This window comes from Bombus vosnesenskii, unplaced genomic scaffold, assembly GCF_011952255.1.
Source record: "Bombus vosnesenskii isolate JDL3184/JDL3185 unplaced genomic scaffold, Bvos_JDL3184-5_v1.1 scf7180000016261, whole genome shotgun sequence".
In the NCBI taxonomy this organism is placed as follows: domain Eukaryota; kingdom Metazoa; phylum Arthropoda; class Insecta; order Hymenoptera; family Apidae; genus Bombus; species Bombus vosnesenskii.
The window spans coordinates 1,689,196-1,710,177 of NW_022884330.1; the positions used below are offsets into that span (position 1 = coordinate 1,689,196).

The following is a 20,982-nucleotide window of genomic DNA, read 5'->3' on the forward strand; positions in this document are numbered from 1 at the left end:
TCTCTGTTAAAATATGTATGTGTATGTATATGGATCTTATACTATTGTTCCTAACAAATGAAAATGAAAACTCATGACCTAATTTAAAGACATACATATATGAATATATTACATTATTCTGTCTTTTTTTATCTTTTATGCCAAATTATATATTTAATCCAGAAAAATGCGCGTAGTAATGTAATTTATTTATTCACTTATTATTGCATCTTTCATAAATTACATTTTTGTTATTGTATTATTTCAAAGTTTAATTCCATAAACATAATTGATAAAGCTTCTTTTAAAAGTTCCTGTAAGCGATATTATATTCTAATATATGGATTTACTTCTTAAGAATGAATTAATTATTCTACATTTATGCACAATATAGCAATTAACTATTAACTGTTAAGTAACAATGAGGTTTCTTAATATTAAGATAATGTGTATTGTTGATATTATAGTAACATCTACCTCTACTTGATTACAAAATTTTCCCATAATTTTCATAAACTTTGTAATATTTTTAAATATATAAAATTAAAATATACATTTTGATACAGTTGCTATATTTAATAAGGATAAATATGTAATACTTTTATGAATGTATGCAATTTTTACATCATACATGTGTAACTAAAATAAAGAGCCTTCAAATAATATAAAAGGCAATTAAAATAAATAAAATCTTGAATTAAAGTAAATAAACATTTTCATATATACAATGAAAATTTTGAATTTTGTAAGTTTAAAGTGATATAATTTTATTATTATTCTATTATCAAAAGTATTGTATTGCAGAGGGCGATATCATAGAACCGGTATTGAGAATACCACATTACCCTATTCTCAGTCATTCCGAATATTTGATTTAAAAAAATTTACATTTATTTTTTACTAAACATTAAAAGAGATCTGACATAATTTATTACATGATTTTAATGTGAATTCTTATGCAAATAGTAAAAATTAATTTCTAACAAAAATGGGAACTGTTCATGCGAAGGTACACGCTTATTATTAGAAAATTACAGAATAACCTAAAATTAAAACCATTAATTTGCTGCATGAGTAATTTCTAATAATAATTTTTAACGTCTTTATTTTAAATTTAATAATTGTGCTAAATGTTCTATTAAATTTGAGCATTCCTTTCTTTATTATACAGGTTGTCACTGTACATTTAGTGAATTTTTGCAAGTTACTATTTAATTAAATTTTGTCCGTTAACGTTTCGCGTGTTTTGTCATTTCAGGAATCAAATATGTTTAGAAATATAAACGAATCTTCAAATAATGAAAGACAAAATTTCAAAAAAGATAATCCTGTAAGTAATATACATATATTTTGACTTAAAATTTATCCAATATAGATTCAATATTTTAAATATATTTTTCATGATTAACGATCTTCCTTAGTCTTCACACATTCATGAGAAGATGAATTTACTTGAAAAAAGGAAAGAGAAATCCATTGATCTTCATTCAGTGAAGGTACACTCATTAATATAAACATAAAACATTTGTTTTATTTATATAAATTACTAATTTCTAAGTCTTGATATTTTGTAAACTAGGCAAGAGTTGATAGAATACATGTAGATGGACTCATGAGAACAAAAGATGACATAATAAAAGCCCAAGTAACAGAATTGTTTAAAGCTGAAGATTTTTATGATATTATTTTACGCGCCTATAAAGTGAGAGAAAAATTGCAAGGTTTAGGATGTTTTGGGAATATTGGAATTTACATTGATACCAGTCAAGGTCCTCATGCTACCCCAGAAGGTGTTGAAGTGGGTCTATATAATTACACACTAATTCAACAAAAAATAAGTAATTTCTCAGATTTAATTCATTCCAGTTCACTCATGAATCATTTCTCTAAAAGTTAGCTTATATTTGTATGAGAGACTTTAAATCATATTCTTTTTCAGGTCACTTTTATGGTACATGAAATGAGACGTCTAACAGGTGGAATTAGCACTATGGTTGGAAATAATGAGGGTTCAGTTATTATTCAAGCAAAAGCACCCAATTTATTTGGAAGAGGAGAACGTCTTCAGATGGAATACTCTTATGGTTCAAAAAGTTCAACTAATATAAGTATATCTGCTGTTAAACCATTTATAGGCAGTTGGCCTCATAAAGTGTATGTAAAATTGTTCCATTTTAAATATTAATGTTATAAATTACAGTTAATATATAATTTAACTGTTTTTACAGATTAACTGGCAGTGTGTTTAACACATCAAATAGGTTTCCATGGTCTGGTTTTAGTCAATGTGATAAAGGTTTATTATTAGATATTGCTTTTAACACAGATGGAGCAAGTATACTGAAGCATAATTTACAATATGAAGCTACATATAGGGAGATTATTTCGTCCAAACAAGCGTCGTTTCGCGTTAGGGAACAATGTGGTCCAAATTTGAAATCTGCACTGCGACATATTTGTTCCATCGATAAAAGAGACTCGTTAATATTTCCTACTACGGGAAGTCTCGTACAATTTTCAACAGAAGTAGCTGGTCTCGGAGGAGATATTGGATTTGTTAAAAATGAATTTATCATGCAAACTAATTGGACGCCTCATGAATATGCAGCAAGTATTTTTTAACTCAGAACTAGATTAGACTTTTGAATGATTTATCTTCTATACAATTTGTCTGATTATAGAAATTTTATTAGACCTTTCAGCTGGGTTTTCAATCTGGATTGCTTCGAGGAATCAGCAATGATATGAAAATAAATATCGCCGATCAATTTTTCTTGGGTGGACCATTGAATCTTAGAGGATTCGATATGAGAGGTTGTGGACCTCGCCACGATGGAAATTCAATTGGAGGCGATGTATATTGGGCACTTGCGCTTCATTTATACACACCACTGCCATTTAGGCCCGGTCGTCACGGTTTCGGTGATTTGTTCAAGTTACATGGTTTCATCAATGGTGGAAATGTATCAAATTTCACTTTCAAATTTGGTACGACATTAAAAATTTTGAAATATCTTTTTTTATCTTTATTTTCAATCATCTGTGAAGTTACAAAAATAAGTAATTTTTTGTTATTTGCAGCAAATGATTATAAGGAAAATATGAAAATTTTTAAGGAAAATGTTCGTTGTGCAGTTGGCGGGGGTATTGCGATGAAACTTGGAAATATAGCGAGAGTAGAATTAAATTTAGTTATGCCTTTGTTATTTGTCAGAAGCGATGTATTGCAACAATTTCAATTCGGGCTTGGATTGCAGTACTTATAAATAACTTTTTGGGATAGTAAATTGTATATTCTATACTATTTTTATGTCAATCGTACGCATTTAATGTAAAATAAATTACAATTATAAATTTATTATTCTTATGAAGAATACATTCTAATGCCATTAGAGATAAGTATCAGCAAAAAGCATTTCAAATAAGAGCTAATTCAAACGTATTTTCGGAATTTTTTTACATCTCATTATATTACAATTGTTTACATAAGATGAGCACATATATTTCCTAGTTTGCATCAAGTACGAAACCAACTACAATTTTCTGCGAAAAGTCAGAGATTGCATCAAAGTATGATGAATCAGTTTATTATGATGCATACTTGTTTGAAATGAATGATTACATAGTATGGTTTGTCTATATTTTTGAATATTTAAGTGTAATCAATAATAAATAAAATATAAATAAAATGCATATGTTATTTTCCAATATCAGATGTTATCAAGGACATATTTTGCAGAATTGGATTTACTTATAGACTTTTATCTTTCGTGAATTGATAGTCTAAATGTAAATCGTTGTGACAGACAGCGCCCCTGTGATAAATGAGTTATAAATGACCCATGCAGTAACCAGTTGAAAATGGCCGCTTAGAAGTTATAGTTCAAATGTGTGTTATAATAATGCGTCATTTTACAATGGAACCCTCCGGAATTATTAAAGAATTAAAGCGAAATATTGTATCTGAAGTAACGAAGTTTATCGAATATCCATTGTTAAAGCATAGAAAGTGTGGTACAGGAAAAAATCAGTTGTCATATTGCGAACAAAATATCCTACGTGATTGTGGTTGTCGCGATTGTGGAGGCTATCTTTGTTGTATGTTGAGTGAAAGAAAATAATATCTTGTAAAATTGTTCTATCATGTTTAATATTAAAATTATAATGATGCCGTTATGATCATACGGAAGTAATCTGAGTAATTCTTCAAATTTGGATATGTCGTTATTTAATAATCTATTATCTTAATTAATATTTGGAGTGTACGCGATAAATTCACGATGTCCCTATCGTGATTATAAATGTTATATATATTGATTTCAAGCGTGTTTTTGAAAATGCAAAAATGACACTTTTTGTCAATTAATTAAATATTGAGTATCGAAATAATAAAATTACATATATTATAAAATATGAATTCCTTTTTACATTGGAAATTAATATACATAATTTATTGAAAATCTAACGATCATGATTATCGAATGTTTTCTTGTAAAGTTTTAGAAAACATTTGATAATTTGCAAAATTTGACATATTGTCACTTTGTCATGTTATTATCAAGTTTAAATTTATTTATTAATAATTAGCAGCTTTTAGCATTTTAGAAACACTGTTTAAAAATGGTTTGCTAACTATGAAAGATAACTATAATATTATTGCTTTTACAGTTAGCAAACCATTTTTAATCAATATTTCTAAAATGCTAAATTTGATTTTGCAGCTAAACAAAGAAGATTTATGAGAACAGGAAGAGGTTGTCGAAAAGTACCATTGTGTTGAATAATGTATGTATAATTAAATGTATATCATATGATATTTCAAAAATCTGAGTTTGTCTTTTAAATTCAATGTTTTTTTTTTTAGCAGAAATTTTGCTTCATTGTTAAGCATGTGTTCTATGCAGAGTTTACCTGCAGATACAACAATGGAAAAAATGTATTCGATGAACGATACATTGAGTGGACACACAAACATGCATAGCCCAAAGAAAGAAAACATGTTTCACAGTGTCCTCAACGCTTTGAACGTACTTTGGGGACAATTTTCTAAAGTTCCTGCTTCATTCATAGCAAGTATTAATTATCCGTTGTCTGTAACAGTTGTAAACAATGAAATTTCACACGACTTTTTTAAGAATCTGACAGGTAAAAGAGAACCATTAAATACCGATAATGTGTACATCTCCAATGGCGAGATCAAAGAATCTTTAGATGTTGTCGAGAGTATTCATAATGATGTATTTGATGAAAAAAAATCATACATGTGCAAAATTTTTAATAAAAATACAAAAGATAATTTAAAATTTAGTTATGAATATATTGGTATCAAGAACAAAGATGCAGAGAGATCTGATGAAAAGCAATCAGTCATTCATAAAGATGTTAGATGTAATACAAATAATTGTAATTATTTAATATCACTTCAAAATTCGAACAAAACAAGTGAGGAGGAATTGTTTGAATACATTTGTTCTGATATAAACACGAAGGAAATGAGTGCTATGGAAAATTGTTATAATTTTGAAGACACATACAGTGAGGATATGTCCGATAAAAAACAATGTTTTAATTGCATTAGTAACAGTGTGGATGATAAGATTATTATAAATAAAGAAAACTCTTGTTCAACACCTAGTACAAATGCATTAAATACACAGATAGTTCAACAAACTGCAGTCCCTAATTTGTTCACAAATATGTTGCAAAAAGTCATTAGTAGTGTAACAGATAGATTTTGTAAAACAGACCTTGTTGAATCAGACTTGGGTCCAAAACGATCATTCTCACCGAGGCAACGGAGGAAACTTAATATAGTGGCAAAAGGTCGAGGACGGGGACGAGCAAAGTCGCAGCTTAGGCGTTCTGGAGTCAGCCAAACGAGACACAGAAAGGAACGTACTAAACATGATATTAGAGTAGATATAGAAAACGATTTTAAATGCTGGCAAGAACTTGAAGAGTATGATATAACAGAAATTCAGAAAACAGAAGAATCAGGAAATTTATATTTAGGTGAAGCTACAGTAGATACTGTACAATATATTATAGAAGAGACAGTGAGTCCTCTAACATATACGTTTGCCAATGTAGAGCCCAAAATTCAGAAACAAAAAATATGTAGAAACATTAATTGTGGTATATCTAGATTTTCTGCAAAAATGAGAAGTATACTCGAATATCCAGAACAAACAGATACCTTTGATCACAATTTTGTTGAAAACAGATACGATTTGCAAAAGAATACATTTCGACCACGTTTAATATCAGAAAGTTCTATTGACTCAGAAGATAGTTACTGCATAGTATTTGAGACTGGTTCCGAAGTAACTTGCAAAAGTGATGTTGAATATAGCGAAGACAGTGAAGAGAGCGATGTAGATCAAACAAACGAAGATGAAAAAATATTCAAAGATGAAATATCTGTATCTCCGATTCAAAAAGTAATTAATCGTTTACAACTTAAACTTTTTCTATTATAATTTTGTGAATTACCGCTTATTAAAACTTTTATTGTAAAATTTTTATTATAGGTAAAATTTAATTTGAATCCAGTAATTCATATAATGGTGCATTGGGACTATGCATACCGTGCAGCTCGAAAAGGTCCATGGGAAGAAATGGCGAGAGATAGAGAACGATTTAGAGGCCGAATAAATTCTATAGAACGTATTCTTAGTCCTATATTAACAGTACAGCACAGAACTCATATTTGGCATGAGCGATTTACACTTACTGAATAAAGTTGATATTCACCATTCCTTCAAGGTAACTGTATCATTCAAAATTAATGTTATATAAGATAGAAGAAGAGATGATGTATTAAAGAAAAAGAAAAAGAAAATATGTATAATAAGTCTTGTAGGATGACAAAATAGGCTGTGAGTTACTAGTGTACGATGTCTGTGTTAAATTGCAATATATTCATTAGTGATGGAAATAAATTTTGTTCTCTGTGATTATCTATATTGATCGGTGTACTCTACATACTTGTTTTCACTACAAATTTATAAATCAATGCAACAAGTGCTAAATTTTATATCCTACTAGACATGGAAATTTCATATTGGATCATTTAATATAATTTGAGAAGAATGGAAACTTAAGTTATATAAGCGTTTCTCTATTAATATTTCTCAAATATCTGATAACTATTAATAAATAGCATAAGGTAACAGACTATATATATGTAAATAATACATACATATATATTCTTGGTTAAATTATTTCATCTTATTTATCTAATCTATGAAATATGAAATTGAATTATATGTTAGTCACTAAATATATAAATAGATATCATTTTCATTGTATGACAGAAAAATAAATTATCGAAATTTACTAGTTATTCATGTTTCTTATATTTAATATACATCATTTCTTCATCTGTGCAACTATTTTGTAATAAAGTCGGGACTTTTTCATAACATTTCCAATAATGTAACTATAAAATATGTACATTTTTTAAATACGAGATTAAATCACATAAAATTACACGTAATTGTAGCAATTTTGTTACACGTGTAATAGAGATTTAATTCTGTACGATATAATTAAATCCATTTCAAGTAGATATTAAATATTAAGTATAAATATAAAATGCTTGATATAATTACTCTTTTCTACTAATTTAAATAATAAAAAATTAGTAAATGTAAATCAAAAATGTCCACTCAATTTCGTTTTCAAATACGCAGCTTACGCACATCTGCCTTATTTATTAATATGCATTATTTATCTTCCATCTTTTTATTAGAAAGATTTCTTATCACAATTTTATTTAAGAATCTGAATATTTCTTATGGGTAACTATTGTATCACGAATATTGGAATTAGAAAAAAATTATAACAAGGCAAAGTTACAATAAGTTAGGAATTGAAATTCACAATCAGATCAAGATGGTATAAGATAAATTCTATTTCAGTTTTAATCATTATCTAATATCATATTTATTTATTTGTATCTAAATTTTATTTTTGATTGTAATTATATTAAATATGTATAGAAGACATTAACGAAAATATTTAATAAATAAATATTCAACTTATGTTCAAGTATATATTTGCATAAATAATGCATATTTTATTCATAATTCAATCGAATGAACATAAATTTGTTTTTAATGCTTTTGAAGAAACGTTAATTTATAAGTCTAGTTTCTGTTAAATTTAATTTGGACTAGGACAAAGAAAATTCTTCTTGCTAAACTTGTGTACTGTTAATAATATTTAAAATCAATTAGCAATTATTCTGCGTGTACATAACAAAAGTCAATGATATGTGTGACGCTATACGAAAAATCTGTATAATTAAATTATAATCTACTTTATAATAATCTTTTACTTACACTTATTTAACAACTTCTTTCCATTAGTTTAGAAATTATTTTAAGTTCTAATATGTAACATTACAAAAAAGGAGACTCGATCTTCACGTACGTAGTCGCCTATGTCTAACTTTTATCAAGGAAAATTGAAATAGTATTTTCATTTTGGAAATCAGAGTAACATTACGTATGTATTTAGCATGTAAATATATGTATATATTCGATTGAATAAACACATTAATCTCTTTTACTATGGCTTATGAGATGTTTGGTCTGAAAAAATTTTCGACACCTGTTTAGTAAAAGTAACTTTCACTGTATATATGATACCCACTAACAGGAGTAAAGCTTCAACTAACATTTCACGATTTTGATTAATGTAATTTTCCATCAAACACCATTAGAGAAGGCTAGATCTTACCAAAATAAAATCTGACTCATGTAACAGAACAACAAACGCTTTGGTATGAGATTTTATCATTTAATTTTGGTCACATACCAAATATGTATATACGTTTGCTGGTTTGGAGTTAGATGCACTTCTTATTGTCACTAACATGACGTTATTAATTGTATATGCCAATGAGGGAGGACTGACAATGGTTCCGACACATTATTAGAGCCCCTGTCATGAGTAACTTGAGAAGTTTCTCAGAGTCTAACAATGAATGTAATAATACAATCCGAATTATGCCAAGGGCAAGTTACATGACTATAGAGTGCTTGATTGGTGGTCAGAAAATTAACGTTGCAGTTACGGACCCCGCTTCTTAATTGCCTACGGATTGTCCTACGAATTCATTTTGAAGAACAATGTCGTTTCGACACTGTAGCGTTTGGTTCCGATGGAACGGATACGATGGATATTTCTAACAGTACCGATACTTTCATCTAATGTACAGATGGTTCATTACAGTGTTTTTAATTAGACAATATTTACTTTTTTAATAAACTATTTCCTTTTTTATTTCTTTTTTTTTTTTTAAGAAATCAAGTGTTGTGTTTAAACCAATGATTCACAAATGAACGTGAAAGTGAATTACTAATGATGTCTAAATTAATTACTAACGTTAGAAAATTAGAAATACTAATGGTCATTCCAAGTAAAGTAATACGTATCATCAAAGGCGCAGCCTTGGCAGTAGAAATAATAAGAGTGGAATAGTTTTATCCTTCAGCTGTTATATCTTTCTGACATTGAAGAACAGAAAAATATCTCGTGGGAAAGTTCCGTTGTTGTTCGTTCTATTCCACAGAAAATGATGTATTTTATCGTAATCTGTGCAGGTGCATTTTTTATTTGCGATAGATTTCTCGCGATTGGATAAGAAAGATACGCTCGAAAGATTTAGATTAGAAAGATTTAGAAAGATCGAATTGCATTTAATTACCGCGAGCGTATTAGTCCCAGTATAGTTATGTTCCTGGAAGTTCGTTTCTTTACTAGGGTTCCGTTTCGTGCGCCGTTTAATGAATTATGACTCCACGGAATTGAATTACAACTACAGCATTAGAAATTTTGATCTTTTGCTGCGCTTTCTTTGTTCATAAGGTATAGCGCGCGTGATATAATGAAGAAACCTATTAAGCAGTAGAAGCGTAATGTGTTGCTCGAAGTGGTTAAATGATTTAACGCCTGCAGAATGAATGAAAACATGAGATAACGGAATATACCCGTGTTATATCGTAGGTATTCTAGTCGGCGTTTCATTTATGCAGGACGTTTCCCTGAAACCTCAAATATATTTTTCAACACATTTTCACTAGATTTAATTCTATACAAAGTTTCTCAGGAAACGAATATCAGAGAAAGAGAAATTCCTTAGGAAATAAATGTAAAGGGAATTTCTCAAGAAATGAATAGTAGAGAAGTGTAGTAGAATTCGCTCAATATGCGTGAATCAAATCTGTATAAAAAATTTCTTATAGAAATTAAGATTTAATTGAAGCAAGAGATTACGATCTCTGTAATTTTATTAGTAGATACATAATTTACAAGATCAAGCAAAATGACGACAAATACGATGACAACGACTCGCAACAGTATATTCATCATTGTCCAGGAAACGTGTCAAACATCTGCAGTGAAAAGAGCACTGAGGAGAGAAGGTGAACCGGAAGAGGATGGGCACGATTTTAACTGGATGGCTGGCGCAATAGAGAGGGCTACACCACGGACCATTGCAACACTGTAGTTTCTCGATGCGATGTAGAACGCGATGTGTTGTTGACACAACGTTGACAAACGTCGACCCTTGGTCAAATGATGAGTCGCTCGATTGCAAAAATACGAAATTATCCGGTGTCCGCTTCTTGGCTTTGCGCTACGAAATTATTAAATTTTACAGAATTATCAGTCATTGCAATTAATTGCCAACGCAATTAATGTGGCCAATAACAGATAATGATACTAATAAAGTTCAAGGGAAGTTTCCTCAGTTGACGCAATATTTCTGTCTGACAACAGTAAACTTCAATTGTGTATCGCGAAAAATGAATTAGTAAACAAAGATATGACAATTCTTAAATAAAGAAACAGTGAGTAATTATTTAAAATGTTGGACGAGGAGAAGTATATATTATACTAGTCAGTTAAATGAATTCTCAGGTACGATATCATGCTTCTTACGCATCTACGAAAATAGTAAATTATATCGATAACGTAAGGATACTGTTTACATCCCAATAAAAACAATTTGTTACACAATTTAGCGTTTTTGTACATTGTTCGATATATTTCATAATCTCCTTTTCATTCTTTCAAACATCTCCTTAGTATTTCTGTTCCTTTTTCATTCTTTTTTCCTTATCATTGCTTCGTTCTAACGACACGTTCGTTTCTTATCAGAATATACGGTACACATTTAAAACCAACACACGTCGCTTCTAACGCGCATTGCTAAATGCGGATTATCGTGACTTACGATTTCACGCGGCGTCTTCTCGTCTGCAGAGTGCAAACCTTTCGTCTCTAATGGAAAGAGAAGAAACGAAAATAGTCGTGAGTATTGGAGGATTATTCCACGCTATCTGCTTTCACCTTTTCACGATCGGCGACGAGGACGGCAGACCGCGTATGACGCATATCTACGTTAGGTTCCGCGCGGTACGAGAAAATTTTAGAAGGCTTCTCGTTTGGCTAGATAATGTACAGCGGTTGTCCCGGTTTTCTATGCCGACGATAAGGTCTTCGTGCTCTGTAATAAGATATGGCCGTTTAATGTACGAAGCGAATCATCCATCGCCAACGACAGTGTCGAGTATCCTCGATCAAATGATCGTTACTTCTGATACACTAATATACAGATTATGAACTTTTATGCATTTCTGGGAAATTTAAAGAATGCACATAGTACGCGAAAATCTGCACTTACTCCTGATTCAGCTGAATTTCCGGTCGACAACGGTCGTCAATCATCGCGAAGTTTCATCTAAATATCTAAAAAATAATAGAAATTTAGAAAACTTTAGAAACTTTAGAAAACGTTGAACCTTCTCGTTCACTCGTTATTTCTTTTTAAAATAAGTTGTTGGTGACTTAATAAGTCTTTTTACTAATAAATGAAAGGCTTGGGAAAATACGGCATCTCGTACGTAGAAATATAAAAAAAAGTCTTTAATATCCTTCTGCTGTTTCCGATTGTTAAAGATATCCGTATAAAAATAAGCGGTTCGTTATGTATGAATAATGTCGAGCGGAGCAAATCGTTGGCGCAAAAAGTTCGTATAAATCCTAGAATTTTATGCGTTATAAATCCGCCAAACCGAAGTTCCCTTTCACCGACCAGACATTTAGTCATATGTACTATATCTTAGGTAGTGCACCGTGCACTTAAGCGAATATATGTAAGCACATTAACGACGAAATGAGAGATTTGACAGGTGTTTGTACATTTGTCTGCATATATGCACCGGTATAATTTAACTAGATCGGAACGTTATTCACATATGTGTTACGATGCAACGATATCCGGTTACGGAACTCTAAAACAATTACATCATCCGTATATCCGGCACGAAAGCACCTTTATGTGTTCCTCGTAGCGCAATATCAAAGGATATTATAAAAATCCAGTTTTCCCCTTACTTTCGAAATAGCAAAATAACAGGACATCTGATTTCTATAGAAATGTTTATACGAATTCTATTGTATATCGTTGTATACGCTACTGCCACAATTACCGCAATATTTGAATTAGAGCAATTTCGAAACTACTTAAGATCGCAAAGCAAGTCGTCTTGTTTCCCTAGCGATATAATGTTACAATAGCGACCGCAGGCGTGATCGGGGTCCACTTAATAAATCGTAATCAACAATACGATCTGGTTCGATTCTTTGGCTCAACCTTCGACAACAGCCACCTTCTCTGGAATACTTGAGAGCGCATTGTCGATGTTACTAAACCTCGCAGCAGATAACCGGTTGCAACACGAGTTGAACCTGACATTCCGGATTTACGACAATGTTTCGCACCACGATGGATGACTATAGCGACTCAAGCAGCCGATGCGTGTTTTCTTTAAGAAAAAAATGTTACATATTATTACTTAATCATAGACTAAAAAAACGAATGGAAATTTTCAACGAAATGCGAGTACACGTACTACGTCTAGCATGTAATTGTCTTCAAATGCAAATATCTATCGAAAATTCTTATTTAACGAATCGTCGCTGACGCGATAAACAGAGATATGTAGATACATATGCGAACTCATTTTTTTTTGCGAATATGACTAAAAAATTGCAACATGGGTGAGAAATTGTTTTATCCGTTTTAAGAATTACAAACGGTACACCTACTTTGGATATTTTATATATTTTTGCGTATTATGCGTATTCTATATGCATCTTCGCGTCTTTAAATTTTTCCAAATTTTTCCAAAAAACGCATAGAAATTCGTAGTCTGCTGATAAATATTTCAATAAATCGAAGAGGAGAACTCCCACTCCCAAACCGAAGGTACACGACGTAGATCTATATAAGCGACGCGATTGAAAGTGTTATGGCTGTTTTTCCTCAATTTCTGATAAATATGAAGATCATTTTGAACAGAGATGTTTCTCTCGCGTGCTTCGCGTGTGATTCTCGTGAGGAAGGTGTTAATGCAATTCTGTGGATCTTTCTCAGTTCTTCCCGAAGCTTCCGTTATCAGCTACGAGAAGAAATCGTTGACGTCATTCTCTTTTTAGAAATTTGTATTTATTCGACGTCTTCGTCGAGAAATTTATACGACACGCAAGAAAGAAAATACAACGTGTGGGTGTTAAAAGAAGGCGACACTACAGATTTATGGTAGTGGGGCGAGGGACTGCACACGTCTGCACACACTGTTATTACACGGAGCTTTATTTAAGGAAGTGAGAGACTTCGGGGCAGTATATGATAAAACACGTACAGGTTTCCGCTGCAGAGCTCTTCAAGCGACGAACTGCTGCTCAGTCTCGCTGACGGGTCAATAAAATCTCTCAGCTCCTATCATTCTTCGGGGACTTTCGTAAAAAGAAAGCTAAAAGAAATTCTAAAAGTTGATACGAAGGTCCGAAGCTTCCCTTACGATATAAGAATCCTTCGATAATTCATAGAACACGAAAATTACGAATATTAAAAAAAGCTATGAAAATATTATCATTATTGAACGCTCAAAGTAGAATCCTTGGAAATAAAGTGGTCCTACAGTAAAAAAAAAAGGGAAAAAGAAAAACCGACGTATTTCATGTGAAATTAAAAATTCCGACGGAAGATACTATTTTTCCAATCAGCATGATACGTCATCCAACTACCGGCATTGTTTTCACAACTGTTCACCACGGTATATAATTGACGAATCGCGAAAACGTCCATCAATGCAGGTCGCTCCATCGACGATGAAGATATTCGTCGCCTGTTTCGTCATCTGGACGCTGATAAACCAAGAAATCGTACTCGCGAGCGGCATCGAAGCACAGAATCAGGAAAATGATGGCCAAGTAGAGAACGTGAAGTACATACTGCCGACTACGTTGGATGGTTTTTCGTACGAGAGCGATGGAAAGACAGGGGAACGAGTCGAGGCAGAGTCGTCATCGAGCAGAGAGACATTCGCGTCGAGTTTCTCCTCTTCGTCTGCGCGAACATCGTCGAAAAACGCGGCGTCATCGACAGCGCTTTTATCGGCGTTGGATGAGAAACTCGACATCGGCGAAGAGAAAGCGTCGTCAAAATTAAGAAGTGAACCTTCCAGCGAAGTTCTGATCGCCGATGGATCGCTTTCCAAGGAGAAATCTATCGGAGCTGAGATCAGCGAGGAATCGAGTTCTAAAGTCGAATCCAATTGGGAGGGCGTCCAGGAGGAATCGAACACCGACGAACAGAACCGAATTGTTCAGACGTACGTGAAGAAAGGGCCGGTTAAGTCCTGGAGCTGGAGCAGCGTGGGCAATGAGTCGCGGAGTTCCTCCAATGAGGAAATTGAGCTTCTTAAAGAAGAAAAGTCGAAGGCGGAAGCTAGGATCAAGTTGGAAGCGGAGGCACGAGCGAAGGCCGAGGCGGAGGCAGCGGAAGCTCGAAAGTTGTTGAAGTCTCAATTGAATGCCCTGAAACAGGCGCAAGCTAAAGCTCAGGCAGAAGCAGAGGCTCGAGCACAGGCAGAAGCATTGGTCGCGTCGGAATCCAAGGCTTTGGCTTCCGCTCGAGCAATAGCTAAGGCCAGTACCGAGGAAGCTGCACAGGCACAAGCGCAGGCGAAGGCGGAGCAACAAGCTCGTTCCGTACTGCAGACTAAACTCATTTCCATCCTCGACACGCGTACTCGTACCAACGTCGAAGAGGAAATCGCAATCACGGAAGAACTAAAGGAAAAGGCGAAGACCTCGGTGGAAGCTTCTATAGCCGCGAGCGTGGCTGCCAGAGAAGCTGCTAAATCGATCAGGATCGCGGCCATGTCTCGAACGAAGGCCGCCCTTAAGGCTTTGTCGGCTCAGAAGGCCACCGTTATCCAGGCAGTCGCTTCCGCCAACGCTAGAGCCGCAGCTAGCGCTTTGAGCGCCGCCCTCGAACAGGCTATAGTTTCTTCGAGAGCTGCGGCTTCTTTGCAAACGGAAGCTTACGCCATAGCTCGTAAAGTCGTACAGGCAGCTGTGGCTGAAGGTGCTGCCCTGGACTATGCGAAATACAGAGCTGAAATACGCGAGAAAGCGATCGCGAAGGCGAAAGCCTCCGCGGAAGCGGCTGCCTCCGCGGCTGCCGCTGCAGCTGTTGCTTCTAATCAATTGGCAAGTTCACAGGCGAATAATCTGAACGCTGCTACCAAACTGGCTGCCGCCCAAGCAACTGCGGTCTCTAGAGCGGAAACCTCGTTGTTGGAAGTGAATGCAGCGGCCAAGGAGGAGGCGGCCGTCATGGCGAGAGCAGATGTTGAAAGTGCTGCTCTTGAAGCTGCGACCGCGGCTCAAGCGAGTGCGCTTCAAGGTGTAAGGGACGGAATTGTAATAGGATTGGATTCGTCCGCTACCAAGCTTAACGAGCAACAGGCGGTAGCATTATGGGATGCATCCGCCAAAGATGGGAAGAACGTAGAGATAACAGAGACATAAGAAGTAGCAAAGAGTTGGGATAGATGTAAAGGAGAGCGATGATATTTTGATTTCTTTAGAGGAGGAATATGAAAAGTTATAAATATAAGCAATGTAGCAATGTAGATCTTGTCTTTTATTCCCTTTGTTTCCTTTAAATTCCTTTGATTTCGTCCTCTCTTTTGTAGAATTTATATAGAAGTCCATGTATTACGGATAGAAGCATAAAGAGCGAAATTATTGTATATATTTTGATGTATATTTTGTGATTTTTTAATTTTGTCAATAAAGCGTGTTACTATGACGATGCGGTATTTTATTTTACTTGCTGATCTTTATGTGTGTTTTTTTCTACGAAAATATGAAATAAAATTTAACATACAGATTTCTTGTAACATACGTAGATTTCTTAAGCTCAATTGCCTGTATGGAATAAAGAATTACCTATGTCTCGAATAGCATACTTTCTCTGTATTAAATCGTACTTTGCGTTTGAACAAAAATTTTACAATTGGGCATTGATATAACGGTATAATGTATGAACATTATACGCTGGTTTATCGAATTGTTATATGATTTATTAGAATAAACGCACGAAATTAGTAAATAAATGCAAGAACGTCATTCTCTAACGTACCATGTTAGAATAATCACTTAACGTGCAAAAGAATCAGTATTATTAAAATATCTACGTATCTCTATCCTTGATTACGATTTTTATATATATTTAATTTTATCTTCATACTTAAATTTTATTTTTACCATGATTCGTATATCTGGTACATTTCAAATAACATAATTTTCCATTGTTCATCACCCATACCAGTGAATCAAAAATGGTCCAAAAAAGCAATACCGGTTCTAAATATTTCAAAATTAAAGCATAATTCTTCATTCCCCTAAATATTTCCCTAACCAGAAACAAGATAAACATAAAAAAAAACAACGAAAACAGGTGACCTTGATACCGAAGAATAAAGATACCACGAAAGTCGTCATTTGAAGATCGTCAAAATTTAGTTACCTAAATTCGTCGATCGTGCAACACTTCCGTTCTCTGTTCTCTACTGATAACGCTGTTTAATCAAACACCTCCAAACTTGCAAGCAAAACATCTTGCAAACCAACTCCAGAGCACAACCTGAAACAATATTTTTAATCTCGCTTAGTCAGACAGGCGAGCCATTATTTTCACAATTGTCGGCGGTGCTATAAATCCGTCCATCCTTGCACACCCGGTATCAATCCGCGAAGCGTCGTCGAACATGAAGATTCCAGCACTGCTCGTAACGTGCCTCTATCTTTGGGGCTTCGCGTCCGCCAGCCCGAGCTCATCCCTGCTCGAGATCGTGCAGGGTAGCGCGTCGGCCACCGCATCCACCGCTGTGACCGCTAGATCCGGACTTCGTGCCGGTCAGGTAGCCCTGGCCTCGCAGAAGGATGCCACACTTCAGGCAGATGCCTCAGCGGCTGCCGCGGCCGCTGCACGCGCTTCCGCCGACCAGTCGGCCAGTCTAGCCCAACAGTCGGCGTCTTTGCAGTCCAAAGCTGCCGCCAGAGCAAAATCAGCCGAGGAGTCAGCGGCAGCTACGGCCAAAGCCGAGTTGCAGGCAGAATCCACTGCTGCATCGGCCAGTTCCGCTGCCAGAGAGGCTGCAGCGTCCGCGAAAGCCTCCGCATCCGCGATGTCATCGGCTGCCGTGCAGGCGAAGCTCGCCGAAAAGACGGCCAAGAATCAAGCTCTGGCTTCCGAAGAGGCCAAACTCAAGGCAGCCGCCGCTGCCAGCGCAGCAGCAGCAGCCAGCGCCGCCGCCGAGATAGCCCTGAAAGCTGAGAAACTAGCAGAAGAAGCCATCGCCAAGGCAGCCGCTGCCAAAGCAGCCGCCAGAGCCGCTGCAGCCGCGTTAAACTCCGCGAAGGAAGCCGCCACGAGCAGCGCAAGGAGCGCCGCCGAAGCCGAAGCTAGGAGCGAAGTCGCTCTACTGATCAGCGAACTCGACAAGAAGAGCAGGGAACTCGCCGCTTCCACGTCGGCCAAGGCACGCGCTGCTGCCGCGGCTAGCTCCAGAAACATAGAAACGGCTGTTGCCGGAGCTAACATCAATTTAGCCAAAGAGGTCTTGGCGGTTCCCATCGAGCCAGCGAAACTTCCGGAGCCAGGGCTGGCGTTGAAAGAAGAGAGTACCGCGATCGCGAGCTCAGAGAGTGACGTGGCGGTAGAAACGAGCAGCGAAGCATGGTCAATTTAAGGGATGACTGGATGCAGTACCAGGGAACGCGTTTCGTTCGAGGATAATGTTTGGTCGATGTAGGATGTATTCGATGTTTCCAAAGGAAATTCACGTGTCAATGTTGCCTATAGTCAGACAGAGATTGTAATGATGAAAATAAATTGGTTTAGCATATACGTAGGCCTGTGGTGTTATTCCTTGCATTGCCTTCTTTGCACTTTTCTAGCTGAATGGGAAATTAAGATGGATATATAAATTCATTTAGTTTCGTACTTTGGAATTTTTAATTAAAGCTGTACTCTATCCTGTTTGCAACTCTGTCCAGAGTATTTTAATAAAGAAACTATTGCCAGTAATAGGAAACTCTTTGTCTTTTATTTTATATTTTTATAAACCTTTTTTCGACTGACTAGGGTGGAGCTGATTTGCCGCGAATAAATAGGATGTAATATTGGAACAGTCGACATGGATGATGGTCATTCATTTTAAAGACCGTTTTAAAATAATTTTTTTGAAAAGTAAATTAAATATTGTAAGTAAAATACAGAGTTGATACAGAAAACAAGAAATATATGAAAGCGATGACGTTGATCGGTATTATAAAGTACCGTCAATACGCATACTATTTTTATGAAATTATATGGTTATACAATTGTTGATAATATCATTATAACACTGTAAAATTTTCAACAGATTTAATAATATTAATATAAGAAGAAAAAGCATTAATTATATGATTTATTCAACTGAACTTCGGATTTTCTTGTATGATTGTATTATATATTATCCTTTTTTTTTTAAGATGATTATCCCTACAGAACACAGTTCAACATATATAGTAAAATGAAAACTATGAAAGAGCTTTATTTCTATTTTTAAACTGAACTTGAAATGTCCTTGCCATTGTTCTGTATCCTCGTACTTTCACAATTTTCTATTCCAACATTATTGTAAATTTTCGTAATACATTTAAGTTCATTACATTATATTATCGTATCAACACGTTTGTTTCAATGCTGGATAAGTCAAAAGTAGCTTTTACTGTGACCAATTGTCATAATAATGTCACTATTGGAATAAAGATATTCTTCGCATTATTTGCTCATTTGCCTATAATGTTTACTCGCTTTCCACTATTGTATATTTTGATCGTATCGATTAAAGAGATTCATTGTCAACATGCAATCGCAAACGTGCGAAATTTCTGTTAGCAGAACTAGCCTGAATCAATGATAATTTAGCTCTCTTGCCTAATCGAGCAACAAGACTCGAGGATTCATTCAAATAATTGAATAATTCAGCGATAGCTTAAGAAAGATTCCTTTGAAAATTTCAGCCTACTCTAAACTATTTCGTAAGAGTACATATTTGCAAAAAAAGAGGAACAACATAGATGCTAAAACTATGACCACCGAACTACCATAACTCTATCAATTCGTTTCTGTTCTTTTCCAAATTTCCCCAATGTAAAATCCCTTCTTCTCCCGCTCTTCAAGGAAACGCTCCCGAGAGGTGCGTGGCAAGATAAAAATATTTAACTATAAACAATCACTACACCTAAATAAACGTGTCTTAATAATATGCAGCTCCAGTACGGAACATCCTCTCCTTCAGTAACCCGTTGAAACAATATTTTAGGGTGGCGTCAGAACAGACGCGAATTTCGTGCAAAACACCTGCTGTTTTTACAATTGTCCGGACATCAGTATATAACCGCGAATGCTGCCCGGAATTGGCATCAATCAGCGAAGCTGCGTCGAACATGAAGATTCCAGCAATACTGGTTACGTCTCTGCTGGTCTGGGGTGGTCTGGCCGAGGGCCACGTGGTGAAGCGCGACAAGGAGCTCAAGGCACCCGCGCCTTTACCGGAACTACTCGGCGATGGGTCTGACGCGCTCGGTGCCTCGGTGGAGAACGGGATCAAAGTCGCCAGAGCATCGCAGAATGTGGGCCTGAGCACGGAGTTGAACGCAGCCGCGCGGGCTGCAGCCGCTGCTGCGACCAAGCAGGCCAAAGATACAGAGGCCGCGGAAGCTGGCGCGGGCGCTGCGATTGCCGTCGCTATCGCCAAGCGTGAAGAGGCTATCAAAGCGAGCGAATTAGCCAGCAAGCTGTTGACAGCCGCGGTTGGGTCCAGCGAAGCCGCCGCATCAGCGTCGGAGAGGGCGGCGCAATTGACGGCCGCAGCTAGTGCAGCTGCCAAAGCTTCTGCATCCGCCTCTGACGCTTCTGCCGAAGCCCAGGTGAGGGCCAACGCTGAAGCAAACATCGCCAAGAGAGCTTCGGCAGCTGAAGCGAAAGCCGCAGCGGAAGCCTCGCTTAAGGCGGAACTCGCCAAGAAAGCGGCCGCCGGTTTATTAGCTAAGGCTAGACTAGCGGCCAGCGCCGAATCCGAGGCCACTAAACTCGCAGCCGAAGCGGAAGTAGCACTGGCCAAGGCCAGAGTCGCCGTCGAACAGTCGCAGAGCGCACAGGCAACCGCCACCGCTCAAGCTGCCACGGCCGTTCAGCTGCAATCTCAAGCAGCTAACGCGGAAGCCTCCGCTGTAGCACAGGCTGAAACTCTGCTGGTCACGGCTGAAGCCGTCTCTGCCGCGGAAGCCGAAGCCGCGACCAAAGCTACCGGTTGGGCAAAGAACGTCATCAACAAGAAAAAGTTACTTTTAGCGAAGATCGATTAAACGAGAGACAAGAGAATTGGTAGATGGTTAAGCCAGAGCAAAGGTCAAGAGACGAAAGACATTGTCGATGGGACAAACGCGACTATCTTTGATAATTTGGTTAAACATGATGACTACTGGCGGAATAATATGAAGGCAGATAATGATTAGCACAACTGAGATTCGTCCGTGTATTGTTTTAGTGGAAATAAATTGTCGTAGCAACCCGAAATC

At 36.0% G+C, this 20,982-nt stretch overlaps 3 protein-coding genes across 9 annotated transcripts; all 3 read left to right on the forward strand.

Annotated features, from left to right (window-relative positions):
* Positions 1-792: 792 nt before the first annotated feature.
* Positions 793-10,741, forward strand: LOC117241651 (sorting and assembly machinery component 50 homolog). 7 transcript variants are annotated; one of them, XM_033507584.1, is made up of 9 exons: positions 793-988; positions 1,238-1,309; positions 1,401-1,475; positions 1,559-1,777; positions 1,919-2,133; positions 2,208-2,586; positions 2,673-2,967; positions 3,061-4,077; positions 4,701-4,719. In XM_033507584.1, exons 1-8 carry the CDS (start codon positions 968-970, stop codon positions 3,243-3,245), a joined length of 1,461 nt encoding a protein of 486 aa, XP_033363475.1. In that variant the 5' UTR covers positions 793-967; the 3' UTR covers positions 3,246-4,077; positions 4,701-4,719. The 7 variants fall into 7 exon arrangements, with proteins under 7 accessions (XP_033363475.1, XP_033363476.1, XP_033363472.1 ...); XM_033507585.1 differs by lacking the exon at positions 793-988 and adding an exon at positions 1,080-1,150; XM_033507581.1 differs by lacking the exons at positions 793-988; positions 1,238-1,309; positions 1,401-1,475; ... (2 more) ...; positions 2,208-2,586; positions 2,673-2,967 and adding exons at positions 4,847-6,419; positions 6,510-6,744; positions 10,367-10,741 and having other exon boundaries at positions 3,564-4,077; positions 4,701-4,764.
* Positions 10,742-13,367: 2,626 nt separating this feature from the next.
* On the forward strand, positions 13,368-20,980 carry LOC117241808 (plectin-like). Its single transcript, XM_033507949.1, has 3 exons — positions 13,368-15,873; positions 17,025-18,036; positions 19,673-20,980. Exons 1-3 carry the CDS (start codon positions 14,149-14,151, stop codon positions 20,767-20,769), a joined length of 3,834 nt encoding a protein of 1,277 aa, XP_033363840.1. The 5' UTR covers positions 13,368-14,148; the 3' UTR covers positions 20,770-20,980.
* On the forward strand, positions 16,917-18,403 carry LOC117241700 (antifreeze protein Maxi-like). The gene has a single exon (XM_033507702.1). The coding sequence runs from the start codon at positions 17,121-17,123 to the stop codon at positions 18,102-18,104; it is 984 nt and encodes a 327-aa protein (XP_033363593.1). The 5' UTR covers positions 16,917-17,120; the 3' UTR covers positions 18,105-18,403.
* Positions 20,981-20,982: the final 2 nt, after the last annotated feature.